The sequence below is a fragment of the Protopterus annectens genome, chromosome 5.part0 (assembly GCF_019279795.1).
Source record: "Protopterus annectens isolate FY-2018-M chromosome 5.part0, PAN1.0, whole genome shotgun sequence".
Lineage (NCBI taxonomy): Eukaryota > Metazoa > Chordata > Ceratodontiformes > Protopteridae > Protopterus > Protopterus annectens.
This window is the reverse complement of record NC_056735.1, coordinates 1,185,574,751-1,185,593,978: the sequence shown is the minus strand read 5'-3', so window position 1 is coordinate 1,185,593,978 and position 19,228 is coordinate 1,185,574,751. Positions and strand designations below refer to the sequence as shown.

The window sequence follows — 19,228 nt, the reverse complement described above, 5'->3', positions numbered from 1 at the left end:
TGTGTGTGTTTTTTTTTTGAATGTCTGAGGAAGGCTGGTATCATTGGCCAAAAGAGCCAAATAAATGAAGTCCTTGGTGTTATAATTTGCATATTCTGCCTTTTGCTGTTCGTTTGTTCTACAGTTTTGTTGGTTCCAGTTTCGTTGTTGTTTAAACAAAACCTTCCAGATCTTTATCAGTTTTTTCCTCCTAGCTTCCAAACTTCCACAGGAATATCATCTATTCCTGAGGACTTTCCTGTAGATTGGTTATACTTCACAATTTTTATCTCATCTCCTCCTTTCTTGTTAGTAATTAAACCTTGTCTGCCAATAACCTTGGCATATTTTATTCTTTCATAAACATTTCTGTTTGTATCTTTTCTTGATTTTCCTATTTCTCTGTTTTATAGAGACATTCATAGAATATCCAAAATATTTTTAATACTTAAACATCTCTTGTTACCTTCTTTGTTATAGGCTTCTTGAGTTTGGCAACAGCCCTTTCTACTTTCTGTTGCCTGAGTCATTGTGCTAAAAGTTTTTGTGCTCTAGTGTTAATATATAAAAAAAAAAAGTTGCTTAACAGCAATCTTTCTAAGCTCAAGTATATTATCGAGGTAATCCCTTATTTTCTGCCTAACATTCTGCAGTTGAGCCTCCTCTGGTTCTGTGGGATTCCCCCTATTCAGCAGTACATTCACATTTGTCAGTCCCTCTAAATAATTGTTACTGCTTAACAGTAGCTCCCTTTCTTTTATTTCCACCCTATTTTTAAACCCCACCTTAATTTTATCCTACCTCCCTAGCTATATTTTCAGAAGATGTTTCTATCCTCTGTAACAGCTCCTGAATAATCTGCAGTACTCATTCCTTAAATTCCTCTCATTTGAACACATATGAGGGGAAAATGCCAATGTCTCATTTTGATTACCCTATTTTTTATTTTAGCTGTTATTGGTGCATGATCTGAAATAGTTATTGGGTGGGTATCAAGAACTTCAATTAAATGCACATGTTCCTGTGAAATATAAATTCTGTCTAGCCTAGCCCAGTTCTTATATCTGGGGGAATAATATGCAAATTCATTCCAAACTCCTATTACTGAATTCACATCTTCCTCGCCAGATATTTTCATAAATTTCTTTAAAAAATCTACCTTTTTTGTTATTTTTCCTTTCTGGGTTCCCAGACGCACACACATCTTAACTGCTGCAAATCAAGTTCCATTCCCCACATGTAAGCAATATTCCTTGCTGAAAGCTGATTATTTCTTTCAGAATATTCTTAAGCTGCATTGCAGCAGTTTTAGGTAGAATGTAAATACATACTAGTGTAATCCTCCTCCCATGTCAGTAGCACCTTACGTCTGCAAGTCTGCCATTATTGTTTTTTTTTTTTATAATTGGAGCTCCTGTTGCAATTAATATAAGTACTCTTCCTTTATCTCAGGTATTCTGCTGAGTAACCATCCTGAAAACCTTTATCAAATTCACATGTTAAGTTATTTCCAAGTGTGTCTCCTGTAACATAGCTAATTTGCACTCTACATTTTTTAATGTAGTTCATTACTCTTTCTTGTTTATATTTTTCTGTGAGGCCATTTACATTTAAAGACATTAAAGAAAGCATTGTTGTATTAAAAAGTTATTATTCCCACTTTTTATGTATAACACCTTTTTTGCTAAATGTCTAGTTCCAGCTTTTGTCACATGCATACACTGTTTGGCAGGCTGAACTTTTGTACAGTTTTCTGTCGTATACATTTGAGCCTGTGTCACATCTTATAAAACTTTGTGTTATTGAAAGCCCTCAAATAAAAAAAAACACACACACCCAGTACCCCTCTAAAACCTATTAACTTGACACCAACACACAAAACTATGTACACCTTCATATATTGAAGTTTTACCCTCCTAACAGGAAAAAAGTCCCAAACTGACAGCCACACTCGGACTTGAGTTAACCTAAAAGAAAGGTCATCCATGCTAAGATGCATGGTGCATCCTGTGCTTATACCAAGTGCTGACTGGTTTTGTCTTATCTTTATAGCTCTCCCAGCTGGGAAAACCCCTGAATATTTTCAGAAAATATTAAATACCATGGGTAACCCCTGAATGCTTTCAGAGCACATTATCTACTTTGGGGGAAAAACAAATGCTTTCAGAGAACATTATCACTTAGCCAGTTTCCCAGTTTTTTTTTTCTCAGCCAGTCACTTTCCACCAGGCTATAGCCAGTTTCTCTTTATCAGAATGTCTCCACGGGGACATGAGAACCAGGCAGCCAGTTTCTCTTTATCAGATTGTTTCCATAGAAACGTGAAGACCAGCTGCAGAATTGTTACTGAGCTTACATGTATTTGCTAGAAAAGAAGCCTGATAATATTCAGTGTTCTTTTTCATTTACTTGCTCTCTCTTAAAACTTGTTAAATCAGTCTAAGGTCTTGAATCCAGTCATTTCCCCATGCAAGAATGAGAAAAAAAACATAAATTTTTCTTTTGTCATGCTTTTAACAAGGCGTTTTTGTACATTGCAGTGCCTAAATTTCTTAAAGCTGAACAAGGAGAGAGAGAAGGGAGAAAGAAAAGAAAAACAGCAGCATCTGTTTATAGTCCCCATTACACTTAAAAATAACTGAACAAACTTTACTTTATAGCATGTAAAGAAAACCGCATACCACAAAATTGGTACTATTTAAGAAAAAAAATCTTTACTTATAGTTAACTTTTCCCTCCTCTTGCCCTCCCCAAAGCACTTTTCCGAACATTGACATGAAGTCAGGCATAGAAGGCCAGAAGTCCAACAAGATCTGGAAAAGTCCAATATTTCCAGATTTTCTTGTCATATTTCACAAATATAACTATTGCATTGTAATCCCATATTAAGTTACTGGTTTTATTACCGTTCTCCAAAAACCTGTGTCTACTTCATTTCCAATGTACTCTTGATACTTCCAGTCAGCTCTCCTGCTCCCTTCCTTCTCTCCAACATTTTCTTTTGAAAATTTTGAAAAAGTTTCGCGGGTGTAGTCCCTTTGTGGTCTTTATTACCAGAAGAACAAGAAGCAGAATCATCTTCCAGTTCACAGCTTACTTTTTGTTGGGCAAAGTTTGGTACTTCCTCCTTAGCATGTACTTCATCAAAAAATGATTTTGTCCCTCCAGGGAAGAATACCTTGAAGACAGCTGATTACAGTATTTTGAATCTCACACTTGCATCTCGACATTCCATGAATAGTGGAATAAATTTGCTCCTCTTCTGTCTGATGTACAATGAGTAATCATTCTTCACAAACACACTGCTGTCTCCCACTTTCAGTACTTTGTCTTTCTGCCACAATTTTGTCAGAATCAACTCCTCCTGCTGGTAGGATTGCATCTTTACTATTAAAGGTCTAGGTTGCTTTCTTATAGCCAGCTTTGGTTTATACACACAATGTGCCCTTTCATCTAATAACTCCTGCTGTGGAATACCAGTGCAGTTGTTTATTTGTGCTTTTATAAAGTTAATGCAGTCAGTTCCTTCCAGTTTCTCTGGTATAGCTGAAAATCTCCAGTTTTCTTTATGCGCTCTGTCTTCTAATTCTATTTTTTAAAAACATCTCTTCCCGGACAGTCTCATGTCAGCCAGCCTTTTCTTTCTTTTGACCTTTGATTTTTGTAACTTTATCATCTCATTTGAATGTGTTTAAAACTTCTTCCATTTTTTCCAGACTTTTGTGTTGATGTACTCCATGTTTTGTTTATTTTAACCATGTCTGTATGCAGTTGTCTGTCTTCTTGTAGGTTAGTGGAAGTCGTGTCTGAAGTTTACATTGCTTTTTGTTGAACAGCTGTATAATGTTCCCCAGTAAGTGTTTCTTCCTCACTTTTTGTGGCTGATTTTTTCCAGGTCTTCTGTATTTCTTTATTCCTAGCATTCAGGCAGTGCACTTACTAGCCAGTTACTGAAATTCACACACAAACACACGCTTACTGCCTTCTCTGCTGAGTTTCTGTTTTCACTCTGGGAGAGCTAGAAATAAGCTGGTACTCAAGGTGCAGCCATCTTGGAAGTCCTCTCAAGCCGGAGCACAAAAAACTTCTTGCGCAACAACTCAGGAAACAAAGTAGAAGGGATTGTTGCTACGTTTAGGGTACTTATAACAAAGAAATAATTAAAGATCCTATGTTAAAAATCTCAGAGTTGATTATAGAATTAGCTGTGGTGGGGGGTGCCAGAGGGGTGGTGATTTCCGTTGATTGATGAACTGCATTGTCAGTCATGTGGTTTCAGCCATGTGGATTTCAATATGGTCATTCATCGATGAATTGAAATAGATCCAAAAATGCCACTGTTGTTATTGGGTCTTTATAAAAAGAAAGCATTCAGTAGAGTAAGCTGGGGTTTTATGAGTAGGGCAGCATAAGCATTTGCATTCATTGACAGAGCAGTAAGGTTTAGTAAGAGAATATATAAAGAATCTGAGGTGAAAATTAAAGTTGGGGGGTTCCTGTCTAATAAACTGTGTCTGAACAGAGTAGGCAGGCAAGGGTGTCCTCTTTCTCATTTATTTCTGATATATTTAGAACCATTAGCTAAGAAAGTAAGGGGCGCAGACATTCAAGGATATAATTGGTATGGAAAACAAGAAATGTTGGCTTTATTTGCAGATGTAATTATTCTGTACCTGAAAAAAAAACAGAAAAGTACATCTCAGTGTTGTGGAACATTGTAAGACAGTTTCAAGTCTTTTCAGGATATAAAATTAATGAAGGTAAAACAAAGACTGTGTACCCACACACTAATTGGTCAGCAATATCAATATATTTATGGAGACATGATAAAATGATGTGCTTAGGATTTTGGGTGTTAAAAAGGTTTCTATTATGATGGCTAAGGGTATGTGGGAAGAGACTAAACAAAAAGGTAATACAAAAACTAACTGGAAACTCTTGTTTGTGGAGAGAAGTTGTGGATAGCAATTCATAGAGTTGAGGGGAAGAGGGCAAGAGTCAAGTGGGATAAGTTGATCCTTCCAGTAGACAAACATGGATTGGGATTACCTGATTTGAAGGGATATTTTAGAGCTACACGGTTAAGGTTAAGCACAAGCAGAAAGCTGTAGTTCTTGGTGGAGAGGGATGATGATGGTGAAACGAGGGGATGCCCAAAAATATGGAGAAAAGGGATTTTCAATGCAGATCGTTAAGGTGAATAACAGTAGCCATAGACAATGTTATATTCATAAAGTAGCAGAAACTATTCTAAGAACTAAGCCAACATGGGAATGGAGAAAGGATATTCTGATGATAGGGATGACTGCAATTAGGGGTAAAGAGAATAGGTAGGTTGAGGTAAGAATTTACTAGAGAAAGGTGGCCAAAGAGCCAAGATATTGGGAGCAAATAGAGGGGGAAATGGAATGGGAAGAGGCCAAGAATGCATTTGGACTGCAGGCTAGCAACTGCCTTTCCTGTCAAGGATTGATGCAAGAGTATAGGGAAAGAGAAAGGGAGAGGAGATTGCTACGTGAAAGAGCAGCACTGAATCTAGAAGAGAAGCTGCTGTTAAAAAGTGATAATTAGGCATTTAAAATATTGGATGATAACTTAAGGAATCAGAGGAGGTTAAAAAAGATTGGGATGAGAAATTGGATAAGCAATTCACAAAGAAACAATGGGCAGCTATATATAAGGCTCACAAATGTACAGCAGTCTAGAAGGTGTAGGATTTTGGCTTGGAAGTGTTAGCATAGATGTTTTTATACCACAAGCAGACTCTTATGATCGTTGGAGGTCTGATGGGAAAGTTAATGGGGAACACATTTTTGGGGAGTGTAATGAGTTGGCAGGCTTTAAAAATTCCCTGTAGACTACTGTGTCAGAAATGCTGGATGAGCAAGTTGATGTAACTAAGGAAATTTTTTTTTTTGAGCTGGGATACAGGATTTGAATTGCCTAAACATGGTAAGATTGTGCTAAGTTTTATTCCGGTGGTGGCTGCTAAAAACGCAATTATTAATAAATGGAAATCAAAATCTAAACCATATTGGAAGTAGTGAATTTAATAGATAAAAGAACTGGAAGTGGGATCTTTAGAAAAGGATAGGAGCAAAGTACATAGGTAAAAATGGAAATTGTGGGAGCAGTACCTGCAGAATAATGTTTTGGATGAGGTTTAAGGGAAGGAAGGAATTGAGTGAGCTATGTAATGCTGGACTGACAATGACTGTACAGATTATCTGTGATGTATAATTTTGTAACTAAGAATGTCAATTTTTTTCATTTATGTATGTGTATGCTTATGTCATAACTGGTAATTCAGTATTCAGTAAAGATGATTAAAAATGCTTCTATGGTATGCCTAAGGTGCAAAGGATGGTACTAGTGTATACCTGAGTTTAGTTGCATCTGTCAGCTTGCATGCCTACATAGGTTCATAGGAAGTTACTAGGCTAATGGCCTTAGGGCCTTTACAAGCCTAGCCTTGTAAAAACCCTTGTACCTAATTGACCATAGTTAAATGGTCATTGTTAGAGCAATTCTGTGATGAGCACCAACTACCCCTGTCCATGAGGCACATGGGTGCGACCTCCAGGGTGAATTTATGGTCACCCATCAAGTTATCAAGGTTGTGCTTAAATAGGGTCATTGAGGTGCTCTGCTTCATGAGAAGTGGGAGCTTATTCCAGAGGAGTGGCAATCTCTGAGAGATGTATCTGTTTCTCCAGCATGTTTTGTTATTGTCACAGGCTAGGTTGAGATCCCTGGAGCGAGTGACTCTTGTCCCATTTGATTTGCAGTTATGCAGTATTTCTGTTAGGGCGGAGTCCGAGACTGCTCAGTAGGCCAGGCATGGGTCACCTCTCAGCAACTTGTATGATACAGAGTATAGTAACAGGGCTTTCGATCTTTTCATGTAAGTCATGTTTTGGAGGTCCTGGATTCTGTTGGTTAGAAGCCTCTGTGCTCTTTCCAGTTGCTGCAGGTGTCTGGAGAGCTACAGTTGTACTCAATTAGTGGTCTGATAAGCGTCGAGTACAGCACAGTTATAACCTCCTTAGTCTTGGATGTGATGCCCTTATTTGTGAGATGCACAATGTAGAAGGCTTTCCTTACCACTGTGGTCACATGGTGATTGAAGTTTAGATTGCTGTCAGCCTGTGTTCTCAAGTCTTGCACCAATGGGTTTGAGCTTAGATGGGTGCTACCTATGTCATAATTAGCATAGGCTACTTCTTTGCCAAAGGGGATAATGAGGCATTGTTTTGCATTTAGTTTCAATTCCTGACTTTGGCACCAGTCATTATTCTGTGTCTGCCTTTTCTGTAATATATTTACATCGTTGGGGACTCTGTGATTGTGCCCACTTTGCAGTCATCTGCAAACTTGGCCACAGGTCATTTACTTCCATCTGGACCTCAGAGAAATAGATTTCAAATAGTAGAGGGCCCTCCACAAATCCTTGTGGTACCCCACTGGTAACTGGTCTACTGGTGGAGGTGGACTCCCCAACTTTGACAGCATTCTGTTGGTGAGCCAGTTGGATACCCACTTAGTGACATATGGGTTAATCCCCAGTTGGAGGGTTTCTCAACGATCCCTGAGTGGGGAATTGTCAAAATCCTTGGCTAAATCAAAATAGGTGGTACGTACTGCTTTGCCCTAATTCAGGGCTTTGGTCATATTCTCAAAGAAGTCCACCAAGTTTAATAAGTAACATCTACGTTTGACTAAACCAAAATGGGTCAGGTCAAGAATTTGATGGTCGCCTGTGTTGTTAAGGTCCATGATGATTCTTTCCATAGCCTTGCAGATAAGGCTGGTTAGGCTTATGGGTCAATAGTTTCCTGGGTCGGTTAATGGACCCCCTTTGTGCAAGGTTATTACTGTTGCTATTCTCCACTCTGCCAGAACAAAGACGGTGCTCAGGCTATGGTTAAAGAGAGTGCCAAATAATTCCACTAGGTCTTGTTTTAGATTGTTTATTAAGAATCCTAGGATGTTTAGTCCCATAGAGGCTGTTTTTGGCCTTGTTAGAACACTTGTATGACCTGTTTGAAGATACGCTGTAGAGGACTGCTATTAGAAATGCTTTGGGGTATTGCTGGTGACGATAGGGGGGTGAAATTAGTGCCAAATCTGTTAGCTAGCAGGTTGGCAATTTTTCTCAGGTTCAGTGTGAGTGGCACCATCCACTATAAGTTTGGCACACAGCTGGGCATTCCCTTTTAGGTTTCAGACGTAGCTAAAGAATGCCTTATGGTTCTCTTTAGCTAGCGATGTTAATTTAGTCTCGTAACTAGCCTTAGAGAACTTTACAAGGAATCTGATTTGCTTTGGAAGGGTATTCTTCCTCTGTTGAGTAAGTTCCTTCTTGCTATTGGACACTAGTTTCTTTCTTTTGTTATATAACTTATTTATGCTTGCAGTCCACCAGGGTGGCTTGTTTTTTTTTTTTTTTGGGAGGACCTGGTTCTAGTCCTGTTAGGTACAGCTGAGTCAATGTATTTAAGTGGCTGTATAGGACTTTTGTCTACTCTTATGCATAGGAGTCATTGTTGGCTCTGTTAGCAGGGGCTTTGAAACTTTTTACACTATCGCTTAGTAGGCTGTAGTTTGCTTTGGAAAAACATTTCTGTTTGTGTGATCCTGTGGGGGGTGTCATTTCTGATCTTTACTTCAAACAAGACTGATTTATGGTCTGACCTTACCAAGGAAGGCAATACTCGGGGTAGTGCAGTGACCCATCCCCATGTTGGTGAGCACTAGCTCTAGGATGTTTGAGCCCTTTCTGGGGGTGCAGACCAACTGTTCCAGGGCATTTGAATTAAAATCCAGGAACCTCAGATTGATTGTGTTTGTGCTTATGTAAGTCGCCCAGTCGCTGGAAGGATAGTTGAAATCTCCCATGAACAAAGTGTTTGGCGGAATGCTGAGTGACTCTAGCAGTCCAGGTAGACTGTGTGCTGCTTCTGGTTCATGGTGAGGGACCTGCAGCTAGTGATGATGTGGTAGGGTGTTTTGTCTATACTTATTTGGACCTGGAGTAGCTCAAGAGAGTTGTACTGTTTTACTAATGAAGATGGATACACTTCCACCTTTGGTTCTTTAATGCTCATTTTGAGGTCTGAACATGTAAAAAGCATTGTAGCCTTGTACAGATGGGGTGCTGTCTGCTGTCTTGAACCAATTCTCCGTGACTGCACAGACGGCATCTTCCAAGGTGAGGAGTGCTTCCAGTGGGTGCACTTTACTGTTAGGCACCTAGCATTAAGCAGCATGACCATGAGTTTGTCTCTACTGGATTTCTTTACATCAGAAGTGTTGTTTTGACATTGCCTAAAGAAGGCACTATGGGGGAGGCAAGAGTCTTTGCTAGTGTCCGAAAGTCTTGAGACAGGTAAAAGCCACCTCTGTCAAAGCAGCATGGTCTGTCTTCCCAGGCTGTCAGATACTGGATCCCCCTGGAGTGACACCAGAAGCTAAGGCATTTAATGAAATCAGTAATTTTTTGTCTATATTGTGCCAGCTTTTTGCATCTTTTAAAACCAGTCAGTTTTTTATGCAGCTGTTGTATTTTGACACCACCTAGAAAATGTTTGTTGTCACATGACCCTAAAAGGTTTAAGAATTGCAAGTACTGTTGGAAATAACTTATTTTGCTGTTCCTTGAAGATTGTGTCAGCTTGAGTACAAACGCTTCCCTTGTCCTTAAAGTGGTAATGGAAATTTCCTTAAACCAAATTGTGCAGTTCACCCATTAGTCCCCCACCCCAACGTTCAGAACAAAGGAAAGATAATTTTGTATTATTTTGGGTGCGCTTAGATGACAGATATTTCTTAGAACAATAAATTTCAAAACGTCTGGGCATAATAGCTTTCACACAGGCATCAGTGGTGCAAGCAGCCAATGTAGCCTTCTCAGAGGAGTGAGTACATTTGCCATCCTAGAAGATATAACATTGTCCTCTGTTCCCATTTTCTTGAAACATTGTAAGCTGGATGTCGTGAGTACAGATAGGGCAAGTTTGCCATGATCTTCTGCAAGGCCTTTTGCAGTCCAATACGTTGGACTCTTCCACATACCAAACTTAAAGCTACACTAATAAGTAATATGACATTTTGTCGTAGTCAGTATTATTGTAGCACTGAGCCACTTAATGACCATAGCGCAGTTGTGTAAGGAACACTGCATAACTGTTTATGCTGTAGTGGATCACTGTTGTATTATCCTCCTATGTTTCCCTGTTTTTCCTTTGGGGTACCCTGGGTCTAAGATAGAGTACTCCTTTAAACATTTCATTTTCCCCTACCCCACTTCCACATCCATTCCTTTCATGGGGAGCTTGAGACCCTAAGTCTGAAGTAGATGGGCTTTGCCAAGATTCCCCAAATCGTTTGACCTCTGTTCTCTTGCGTCTGGTAAGCACTGTTCCTCAAGACCAGTGTGCGAGCCCTTTGTGGGATCACTGGCAAGAAAGAGCTAAAGGTGGCATCTATACAAAATGCATTGTTTCATAGATGGATACACCTCTTAAGTCTCTGTAGTCAGTAATGCACTTAAACATCTATTTTGGTAAATTCCTTATACATTTGTTTTTTCCCCTGTATTTATGATTTACAACTGCTTTAAGTTAACTAGGCAATCCTTGAGCATTTTATTGTCAAATTTCTGAGTGAATAGCCCTTTGAGCTCTGTCTGTAAATGTTTTTGATGTTCATCGTGTTTCACTGTTGCAGTCATTACACTTGGGTTATCCTGCTGGCAGGCTACCCGCAGTCGGCCTGAATTCCAAAGTCTTGGTCCGGCGTCGGTTGCTGTCACCTCTTCCTTGACGTCAGTGCACCAGTGGGATAAAAGATGCAGCTGACACCATTTTCTTCAGTCTTTCTTGTCGCGCAGTGCCCGAAGCAAAAGCAGTTCGCAAGTGCCGGTTGGCCGACTCCTGAGATTTTCAAATTCGAATTTCAGATCCAAAGTCTTCATTAAAGCTAAGTACCTCGTTGGCTAAACTTTTTTTCTTGCTCCAGACCGATGTCAGAAAAAGTTAATAATTGTATTTCTTGTGGGAAGCAAATACCTCATAAGGATTTTCAATCTTACTGTATTTCTTGCCTAGGCCCTGACCACAACGTTGCTAGTTGTCGGTTTTGTGGTAGATTTAACCAACGCACTATTAAGCGTCGGTACAATTTTGCATTTCATTATTTTGGAAGAAGATTTAACTATATAATGCCATCGAAGCAACCAACTACCAGTGTTTACAAAAAGCGCAAAGAAAAGGACAGGCACCTGAGGTCCACAACCGACGACGAGGCTTCCACTAGGCCTGACGTCGGTTCGCCGGTTCTCAGTGGGGCTCTTTCGCAGCCCCTGACACCCGCTACCTCAAAGCCACAGGCCGCTTCCGACTCCCACGTGGAGCCGACTAGGCCGCTGGAAACTAAAAGGATTGGACACTCGGAAACTATTCCCTCAGATGGGTCCGGAGCCGCTGAGCAGGCATAGGCTTCTGAGGGTGTTTTCAGGCCTACACAGTTATATGTAAAAACCAATGTCAGCTTCAAAGACAAAGTCTAAAGCAAAGAAACAAGTACAGCATTCTCCTGGACAGGCCTCCATGCCTAAAAAACAGATGCTTAAAATGGCCGAAGACCTAATTACTTTGATCAGGGGTTCCCATACCCTTCCTGATAAGAGGCCTAGGCAAGAGATAGAATATGCATCTTCAGATCAGGTTTCCATTTCCTCTGATTCCTCTTCTGACCAGGAATATTCTCTTCCTCCCTATGAGAATTCTGATGCTGAAGAATCTATTCCTTCAGCCTCTCCTCCTGAGGATTATTCTTTTGGGGAAACCCTGCATACTATGAGGGAGCATTTCCACTGGGAGAGCCAAGATTACTCAGAATCTAAGAAAAGGCTCAGAGACTTTATTTTACTACCTCAGCACAGGCCTCTTGCTATTCCCCCTGTTTTAGACGTTGTAGATGATGTATTTTCAGAGTCCAGCCTGTCTGCTGACTCTTTACCTCCTGCACCTGTTAAACCAGACAGATACTACAGGGTTCTAGATTCACATAAATTTCTTTACAAAACCCCTCTGGTAGGGATTCAAGGGCTCTGGACAGATGGGGGGAAAAAGGTTTACACTTCTGCTACCTTGGCTGTAAGGGCTTTAAATGGTCAGTTTCATATGCTTAAATATCAGCAATACTTAATGTCACTGCTAAAACAGAAAATGTTGACAAATTCTGAATGTGCTGAAAACAAGGAAATGCAGGTTTTATTGCATGCAGCTGAACAAGTGGGAAAGCATACTTTGCAATGTGGTTTTGATTCTCTGGAGGCCTCTTGCAGGGACGCTGTTACGGGTTCTGTCATTAGGAGGCATGCTTGCTTAAAGGAACAGAATCTGCCTGATCATGTTAAAGCAAAATTATTGAATGCTTCATTACAACATGATACTTTGGTGTTAAAGCAGAAGAGGTGTTGAAGAAAATGGAGGACAAAGCGAAATCTATGCAGACAGTTAAGGATTTCTTAGAGGTACAGCCACCCAGATTTAGCAGGAACTGGCCTACAAAGAATTGGTCCTTTCCAGTGTCAGACAAGCCACAAAGAGGCAGATACAGATGTCCCAGAGGCAGATCCCAGCCCCAAGGTCCATACAGGCCTAAACAATGGGGTGCTTCAACCTCCAAAAGCGGAGAAGACAAATCACAGCCATACAGGAAACAGTCCCAATGACTTTCCTCTGCCAGCACCAAGCACTTATCTTTTGGCAGCCCCCTTAGGGGGAAAACTAGCACTTTTTTCACAAAATTGGCACATGATCATCCAGGACAAATGGGTCTTGAATATAGTGTATCAGGGCTACAGGTTCCACTTTCACACCCTGCCAAGGGCAAAAGGTATGCCAGACCTGCCACACAATCAATGGGCAGAGGCACAAAAACAAGTTTCATCCCTCATGGACATGAAGGCCATTCAGCGAGTACCACAGCAAGAGCAGGGACAAGGATTTTACTCAAGACTTTTCTTAGTACCCAGAAAGGACAAAGCCTGGAGACCAATACTGGACCTGTCTTTTCTAAACACATTTCTGGACATTCCAAAATTCAAAATGTTGACTCTACAACAGCTTCTGCCCATGCTGGGCAAGAAGGCTTGGCTTGTAACTGTGGACCTAAAAGAGGCATACCTGCATGTCCCAATCAGACAATCTTGCAGAAGATACCTCAGATTCATAGTTGGTTCAATGCACTACCAATTCTTTGCACTGCCCTTTGGCTTATCTACTATGCCCAGGGTCTTCACAAAATGCCTGGCACCAGTAATTGCTTTTTGCAGACAGAGGAATTCAAATATATCAAACAAACCCAAGAACCGAAAAAACAATAACTGAAAAATCCACGAAGGAATAAAACTCATCCAATTCAGCTTTATTGTGCAGAAAACACAGCGGTGCTCCAACACTGACCTAGGTTTCGTCCCAAAGGACTTCTTCAGAGTGTTTGGAACCAACAACATTTATATTAACATGATTAAGTTAATTAAGTTAATTAACCAATGCACTACTTAACCAGTTGTAGTATAATTGAATGACCCGCCCAAAAGTTCAGGCTAAAATCAAAACAGCCGATATGAAAATATTAAAAACTCTTGTGCACTCTTTATAAACTTACAAGTAACTATGTTAAAATACCAAACTATAAAACAATATAATTAAATTAATAAAGAAAACACATGTATATAAATTGTGTATAAAAAGGTAATAATTAATGATTTGAGAAAAAATAATAAATTTAAAAATACATGAAATAAATCTAATTACTATGAATAAGTAAGTAAACATTATTATAACTATTTATTATCCCATTATATGTTTAAGCCTTAAATATGGTTTAATTGAAATAAATTCATTCAACCCAGGAGGATGATGGGCATTGAGTAAAATTTGCCACTTAAGTTCGCAAATATCTAAATGTTGATCAATGATCCTACCTTGTGGATCTTTTGTCAACTGTTGTAACACACAAAATAAAAATTTATGGTCACTATATGCCATTACATGTCTAGCTAAAGCATTAGTGGGCTTATTATGTTGAATGTCCAAAAGATGTTCTTTTATCCTATCCTTGAACTTTCTACATGTCTTGCCCACGTAAAAAGCCATACATGATTGACATTTCGCCAAATAAACAATATTTGGAGTAAGACAGTTAAAGTGACCATTAATAGTTATATAAATATTGTTAATATAAATAAAGTTTATTTTTAGGAATGATAAGACCTTTAAGGAAATGTTGGAGAAAGGTAGTTCTGCCGGGGTTAGTAATACAAACAAAAGTAAGGGCAATTTTAAATGTGGCAGATGCTCAACTTGTGTTCATATATTACCAACTTCGAATAAAATAATGGTTAACAATATTTATATAACTGTTAATGGTCACTTTAACTGTCTTACTCCAAATATTGTTTATTTGGCGAAATGTCAATCATGTATGGCTTTTTACGTGGGCAAGACATGTAGAAATTTCAAGGATAGGATAAAAGAACATCTTTTGGACATTCAACATAATAAGCCCACTAATGCTTTAGCTTGACATGTAATGGCATATAGTGACCATAAATTTTTATTTTGTGTGTTACAACAGTTGACAAAAGATCCACAAGGTAGGATCATTGATCAACATTTAGATATTTGCGAACTTAAGTGGCAAATTTTACTCAATGCCCATCATCCTCCTGGGTTGAATGAATTTATTTCAATTAAACCATATTTAAGGCTTAAACATATAATGGGATAATAAATAGTTATAATAATGTTTACTTACTTATTCATAGTAATTAGATTTATTTCATGTATTTTTAAATTTATTATTTTTTCTCAAATCATTAATTATTACCTTTTTATACACAATTTATATACATGTGTTTTTTTTATTAATTTAATTATATTGTTTTATAGTTTGGTATTTTAACATAGTTACTTGTAAGTTTATAAAGAGTGCACAAGAGTTTTTAATATTTTCATATCGGCTGTTTTGATTTTAGCCTGAAATTTTGGGCGGGTCATTCAATTATACTACAACTGGTTAAGTAGGGCATTGGTTAATTAACTTAATTAACTTAATCATGTTAATATAAATGTTGTTGGTTCCAAACACTCTGAAGAAGTCCTTTGGGACGAAACCTAGGTCAGTGTTGGAGCACCGCTGTGTTTTCTGCACAATAAAGCTGAATTGGATGAGTTTTATTCCTTCGTGGATTTTTCAGAATTCAAATATATCCTTACTTGGACGTCTGCCTTATTCAAGCAGAGAACCAGGACATTCTACTAAAGCATCTGGCGTTTGTAAAAAGATTACTAATTTGCCTAGGGTACACAGTAAATGAAAATAAATCAAAACTAGTACCCTCTCAAGAGATAATATTCCTGGGTGCAAGCTTAAATACAACTGCCCAGATGGCTTATCTCACGCCAGACAAAGGCAGCTGACTTCTTACTTTAAAATGTTGGCAACAAAGACCCAGTTATCTGCAAGAAAAATTCTGCAGGCTTTGGGTTTCATGGCATCCTGCATTCTGCTAATTCCATATGCAAGACTGCATATGAGGAAACTACAGTGGTATCTAAAAAGTGCTTGGACTCAACATTGCCACAGCCTGGAAACATTAATTACCCTCATTCCCTGCCTGCAACAGGAGTTTCGATGGTGGGCACAGGCCTGTCACCACAACAAGGGACAGCCATTCACTTTACCCAGAGCCAGGCAGACACTAACAACAGATGCATCAGATTATGCCTGGGGGGGGGGGGCACATAGCAGGAAAATGTATTCAGGGCACATGACCTGCAAGCTAAATGTATCTTCATATCAATCAAAAAAAGATGCTAGCTGTTCAGAATGCCCTGACAGCCTTCAAGGATCTACTTCATCCAGGACAACTGCTGATAGACGGACAATACTACAGTCATGTGGTACATAAACAAGCAGCGAAGCACACATTCCTACCCCCTCTGCAGACAAGCCATGACTTCGTGGAACACAGCATTGACTTTTCAAGTACACCTGCAAGCACAGTTCCTGCCAGGAAAGACAAATACTCTGGCAGACAAACTAAGCAGGAACCTCATGGATACTCACGAGTGGAAACTGGATCCACAGTTCTTCAGCATGATAACAAGGAAATGGGGGTGCCCAGACATAGATCTATTTGCCTCCCCTCACAACTGCCAACTACAGAGATTCTGCACAAGGACTTATCACAAGCAAGCATGGAAAGTGGATGCTCTATCATTCGGCTGGAAAACCCTTACAGTATATGCCTTTCCTCCACTGCCTCTCCTCCCCAAGGTACTCCTAAAGGTCAGACAAGAGAAGCCAAAAATGATACTGATTGCCCCAGACTGGCCCCAATCCTAAAGAGCTTGTCTCAAGGCCCAGCCTGGACATTACCTCAAATTCCTCACTTACTGACCCAACAAAACATTCCGATCCTGCACAGCCAGCTCAGAACCCTAAATCTGGCAGCATGGCGGATAATGTAACCATTCAGAACACATCTCTCTCTAAAGCAGTTATGGATGTTATTTTGGAGGCCAGGAGGCCCAGCACCAGAAAATCTTATGCAGAAAAATGGAAGAGATTCTGTGTTTGGAACCAGGCACAAGGAATTGACACGCTTGTACCAAATATCCATCAGATTTTACAATACCTAACTGAGATGCTGGACAAAGGCCTATCCTTTTCATCAATTAAGATCCATGCCTCTGCCATTTCAGTTCATTACAATACGGACCCACCTATTTTTTCACATCCACTGCTAAGGCAGTACCTCAGAGGCGCCAAAAACAAGACCTCCAAGGAGAGCGCCAATACCTGCATGGGACCTCAATTATGTCTTGGAAAAACTCACACTGCCTCCTTTTGAGCCAGCCAATACAGCTGAGATAAAATTCTTATCATGGAAAACAGCTCTGCTCCTAGCAATAACCTCGGCAAGAAGAGTCCAAGTTACAGGCACTAATGGCTGTGGAACCTTTCATAATTTTCCATCCAGACAGGGTTTCTCTGAGGACAAACCCAACATTTATGCCTAAGGTGTGGCCCTTAACCAAACCATTCATTTGCCTACCTTTTATCCAAACCCACAGAATAAGGGGGAGAGACTTCTGCATTCTTTGGACATACACAGACAACTACGCTTCTATTTGGACAGAACTAAAGCTTTCAGAAAGACTGAGCAACCCTTAGTGGCATATGCTGCAGGATCACAAGGAAAGGCTATCTCAAACCAGACTATTTCAAAATGGATAAGCCACTGCATTTGTTTCTGTTATTCACAGCATGGCAAATCAGTGCCTAAGGGCATTAGGCCACATTCAACCAGAGCAGCAGCCACTTCAGCAGCCTTCTTCAGAGGAGTACCAACCAAAGACATTTTAGAGGCTGCAACTTGGACTTCAGTGCACACTTTTACAAAGCACTACCACTTACCTCTTTACTCTAAATCCAGAGCAGGCTTTGCCACTGCAGTTCTGCAGGGCCTCATAGCCACTCCTAATTCATTTAGACCCAGCCACCCAACCTCAGCTTTGGGATTCAACCCAAGTGTAATGACTGCAAAAGTGAAACACGAACGTAGTACAGCTGTGTACCTACCATAAATGTAGATGTTCAAGTGTATTCACTGTTGCAGTCCAGGTTACCCACCCACCATCCCCCTTCTTTGCTAGGACTTATCTGTACTTCTCTATTCTATACAACCTATGTGGTGTATTTGCTTGTAGATGAAGGTAATGTTTATTTTAGTGCATGCTTTTTTATTGGCATCATTTTTAGCCCACCCTTTTGGGGGCACCTGCCATCTGGGGCAAGAAAAAATGAAGAAAATGGCTTCGGCTGCATGTTTTATACCCCTGGCACACTGACGTCAAGGAAGAGGCGACAGCAACCGACGCTGGACCAAGACTTTGGAATTCAGGCCGACTGCGGGTAGCCTGCCAGCAGGATAACCCAAGTGTAATGACTGCAACAGTGAATACACTCTAACATCTACATTTATGGTAGGTACACAACTGTACTTTTTGGTGCTTGATTTATGTCTTGTATCACCTTGGGTTAAGGCTGAGGAAGTGTCATAGGGTCATTTTCTTGCCTGTTCCTCAGGTACACTAATAAGTAATACGACATTTTGATTTTTTTTAAGATATTGCAGAAACACTGAGATTTCTACTTTGTGGAGCTTCAAATGGCAGTTGTCAGGAACAAATTGAGCTAATTCCTCGGAGCCCACAAGAGCTTTATGAGCTTACGTCTCTCATTTGGTAAGTTTTTTTTTCTTTTCTTAGTGCATTTCTTATTATTTAAAGTCACTTGGCTTTGGGTTGGGGAATGGAAAAAGAAAGCTAAGGTTTGTAGTCGGAGTAGAACATTTTTCATTGATCTGTATTCTGTGTGTACTGCTTCACTTTGAGCTGCTTTGGTTGAAATCATATACCAGATTTTGTGACCAAACAGAAAAAATTTGTATCCGACAAGTCATATCTTGAGATGCTGATATCAGAGGGAGACAACGCTGGCATTCAACTTTAAGTTCATGTTGCACTTGTTGCATTGTAACCCTTCCCTCCATGTTTTCCCTTTCATTGCCATACATTTAAGTTCAGAACTTAAAAGATTTTACTTTCTAACCTTTACGTGAATTAAACTGGAAAAGTAGCCCCAGTTTAATGAAGAATTTTGGCAGACATTTTAGCAGTTAATCACTGTTACAGCCATGTGCTTGAAGCTTCTTGAGTCGTAATTTTGCAGGTTTTAAAGTACTTGTACCTGCAACATACATTGATTTAAAAGCAAGGTAATAAGGCTTGCAGTTTGTCTTCCAGTGAGTAGTGTAACAAGACTTTCGAGTTTAGTGTTCTTCATAGCATCCCAGTAGTAATTAGAACACGTTTTACCTTGTCTTAAAACAGTGAAACATACTTTGATATATTGTAATGCTTGTTTGTATAAGCCTCCTTTGAGGTAAAAAATTTAAGAACTTAATTTCAAAGAAAAATTTATACTGTTTAGCTATTAATGTCTTTGTAAGAATAGAACTACAAGATATAGGCTTAAAACATCATTGGCATTGTTCCTGAATCAGTGTGTTATGTAAATTTGTATATTTAACAGCAAGATGACATTTGTGTTTCAAAGGGCTTCTTCCCAAGTGCTACACAAAGTACTGTAACAAGCTGTCAAGGTA

The 19,228-nt window shown here is 39.6% G+C and overlaps 1 protein-coding gene across 2 annotated transcripts in view; it reads left to right on the top strand.

The window, feature by feature from the left end:
• The window catches only part of TRIP12 (thyroid hormone receptor interactor 12), a 3,849,287-nt gene that overhangs the window by 1,505,326 nt on the left and 2,324,733 nt on the right, over window positions 1–19,228 (top strand). For both annotated transcript variants that reach the window (XM_044071052.1, XM_044071053.1), the window contains one exon: window positions 18,188–18,305. In XM_044071052.1, the coding sequence (XP_043926987.1) occupies window positions 18,188–18,305 (118 nt within the window). The remainder of the gene's footprint in view (window positions 1–18,187; window positions 18,306–19,228) is intronic.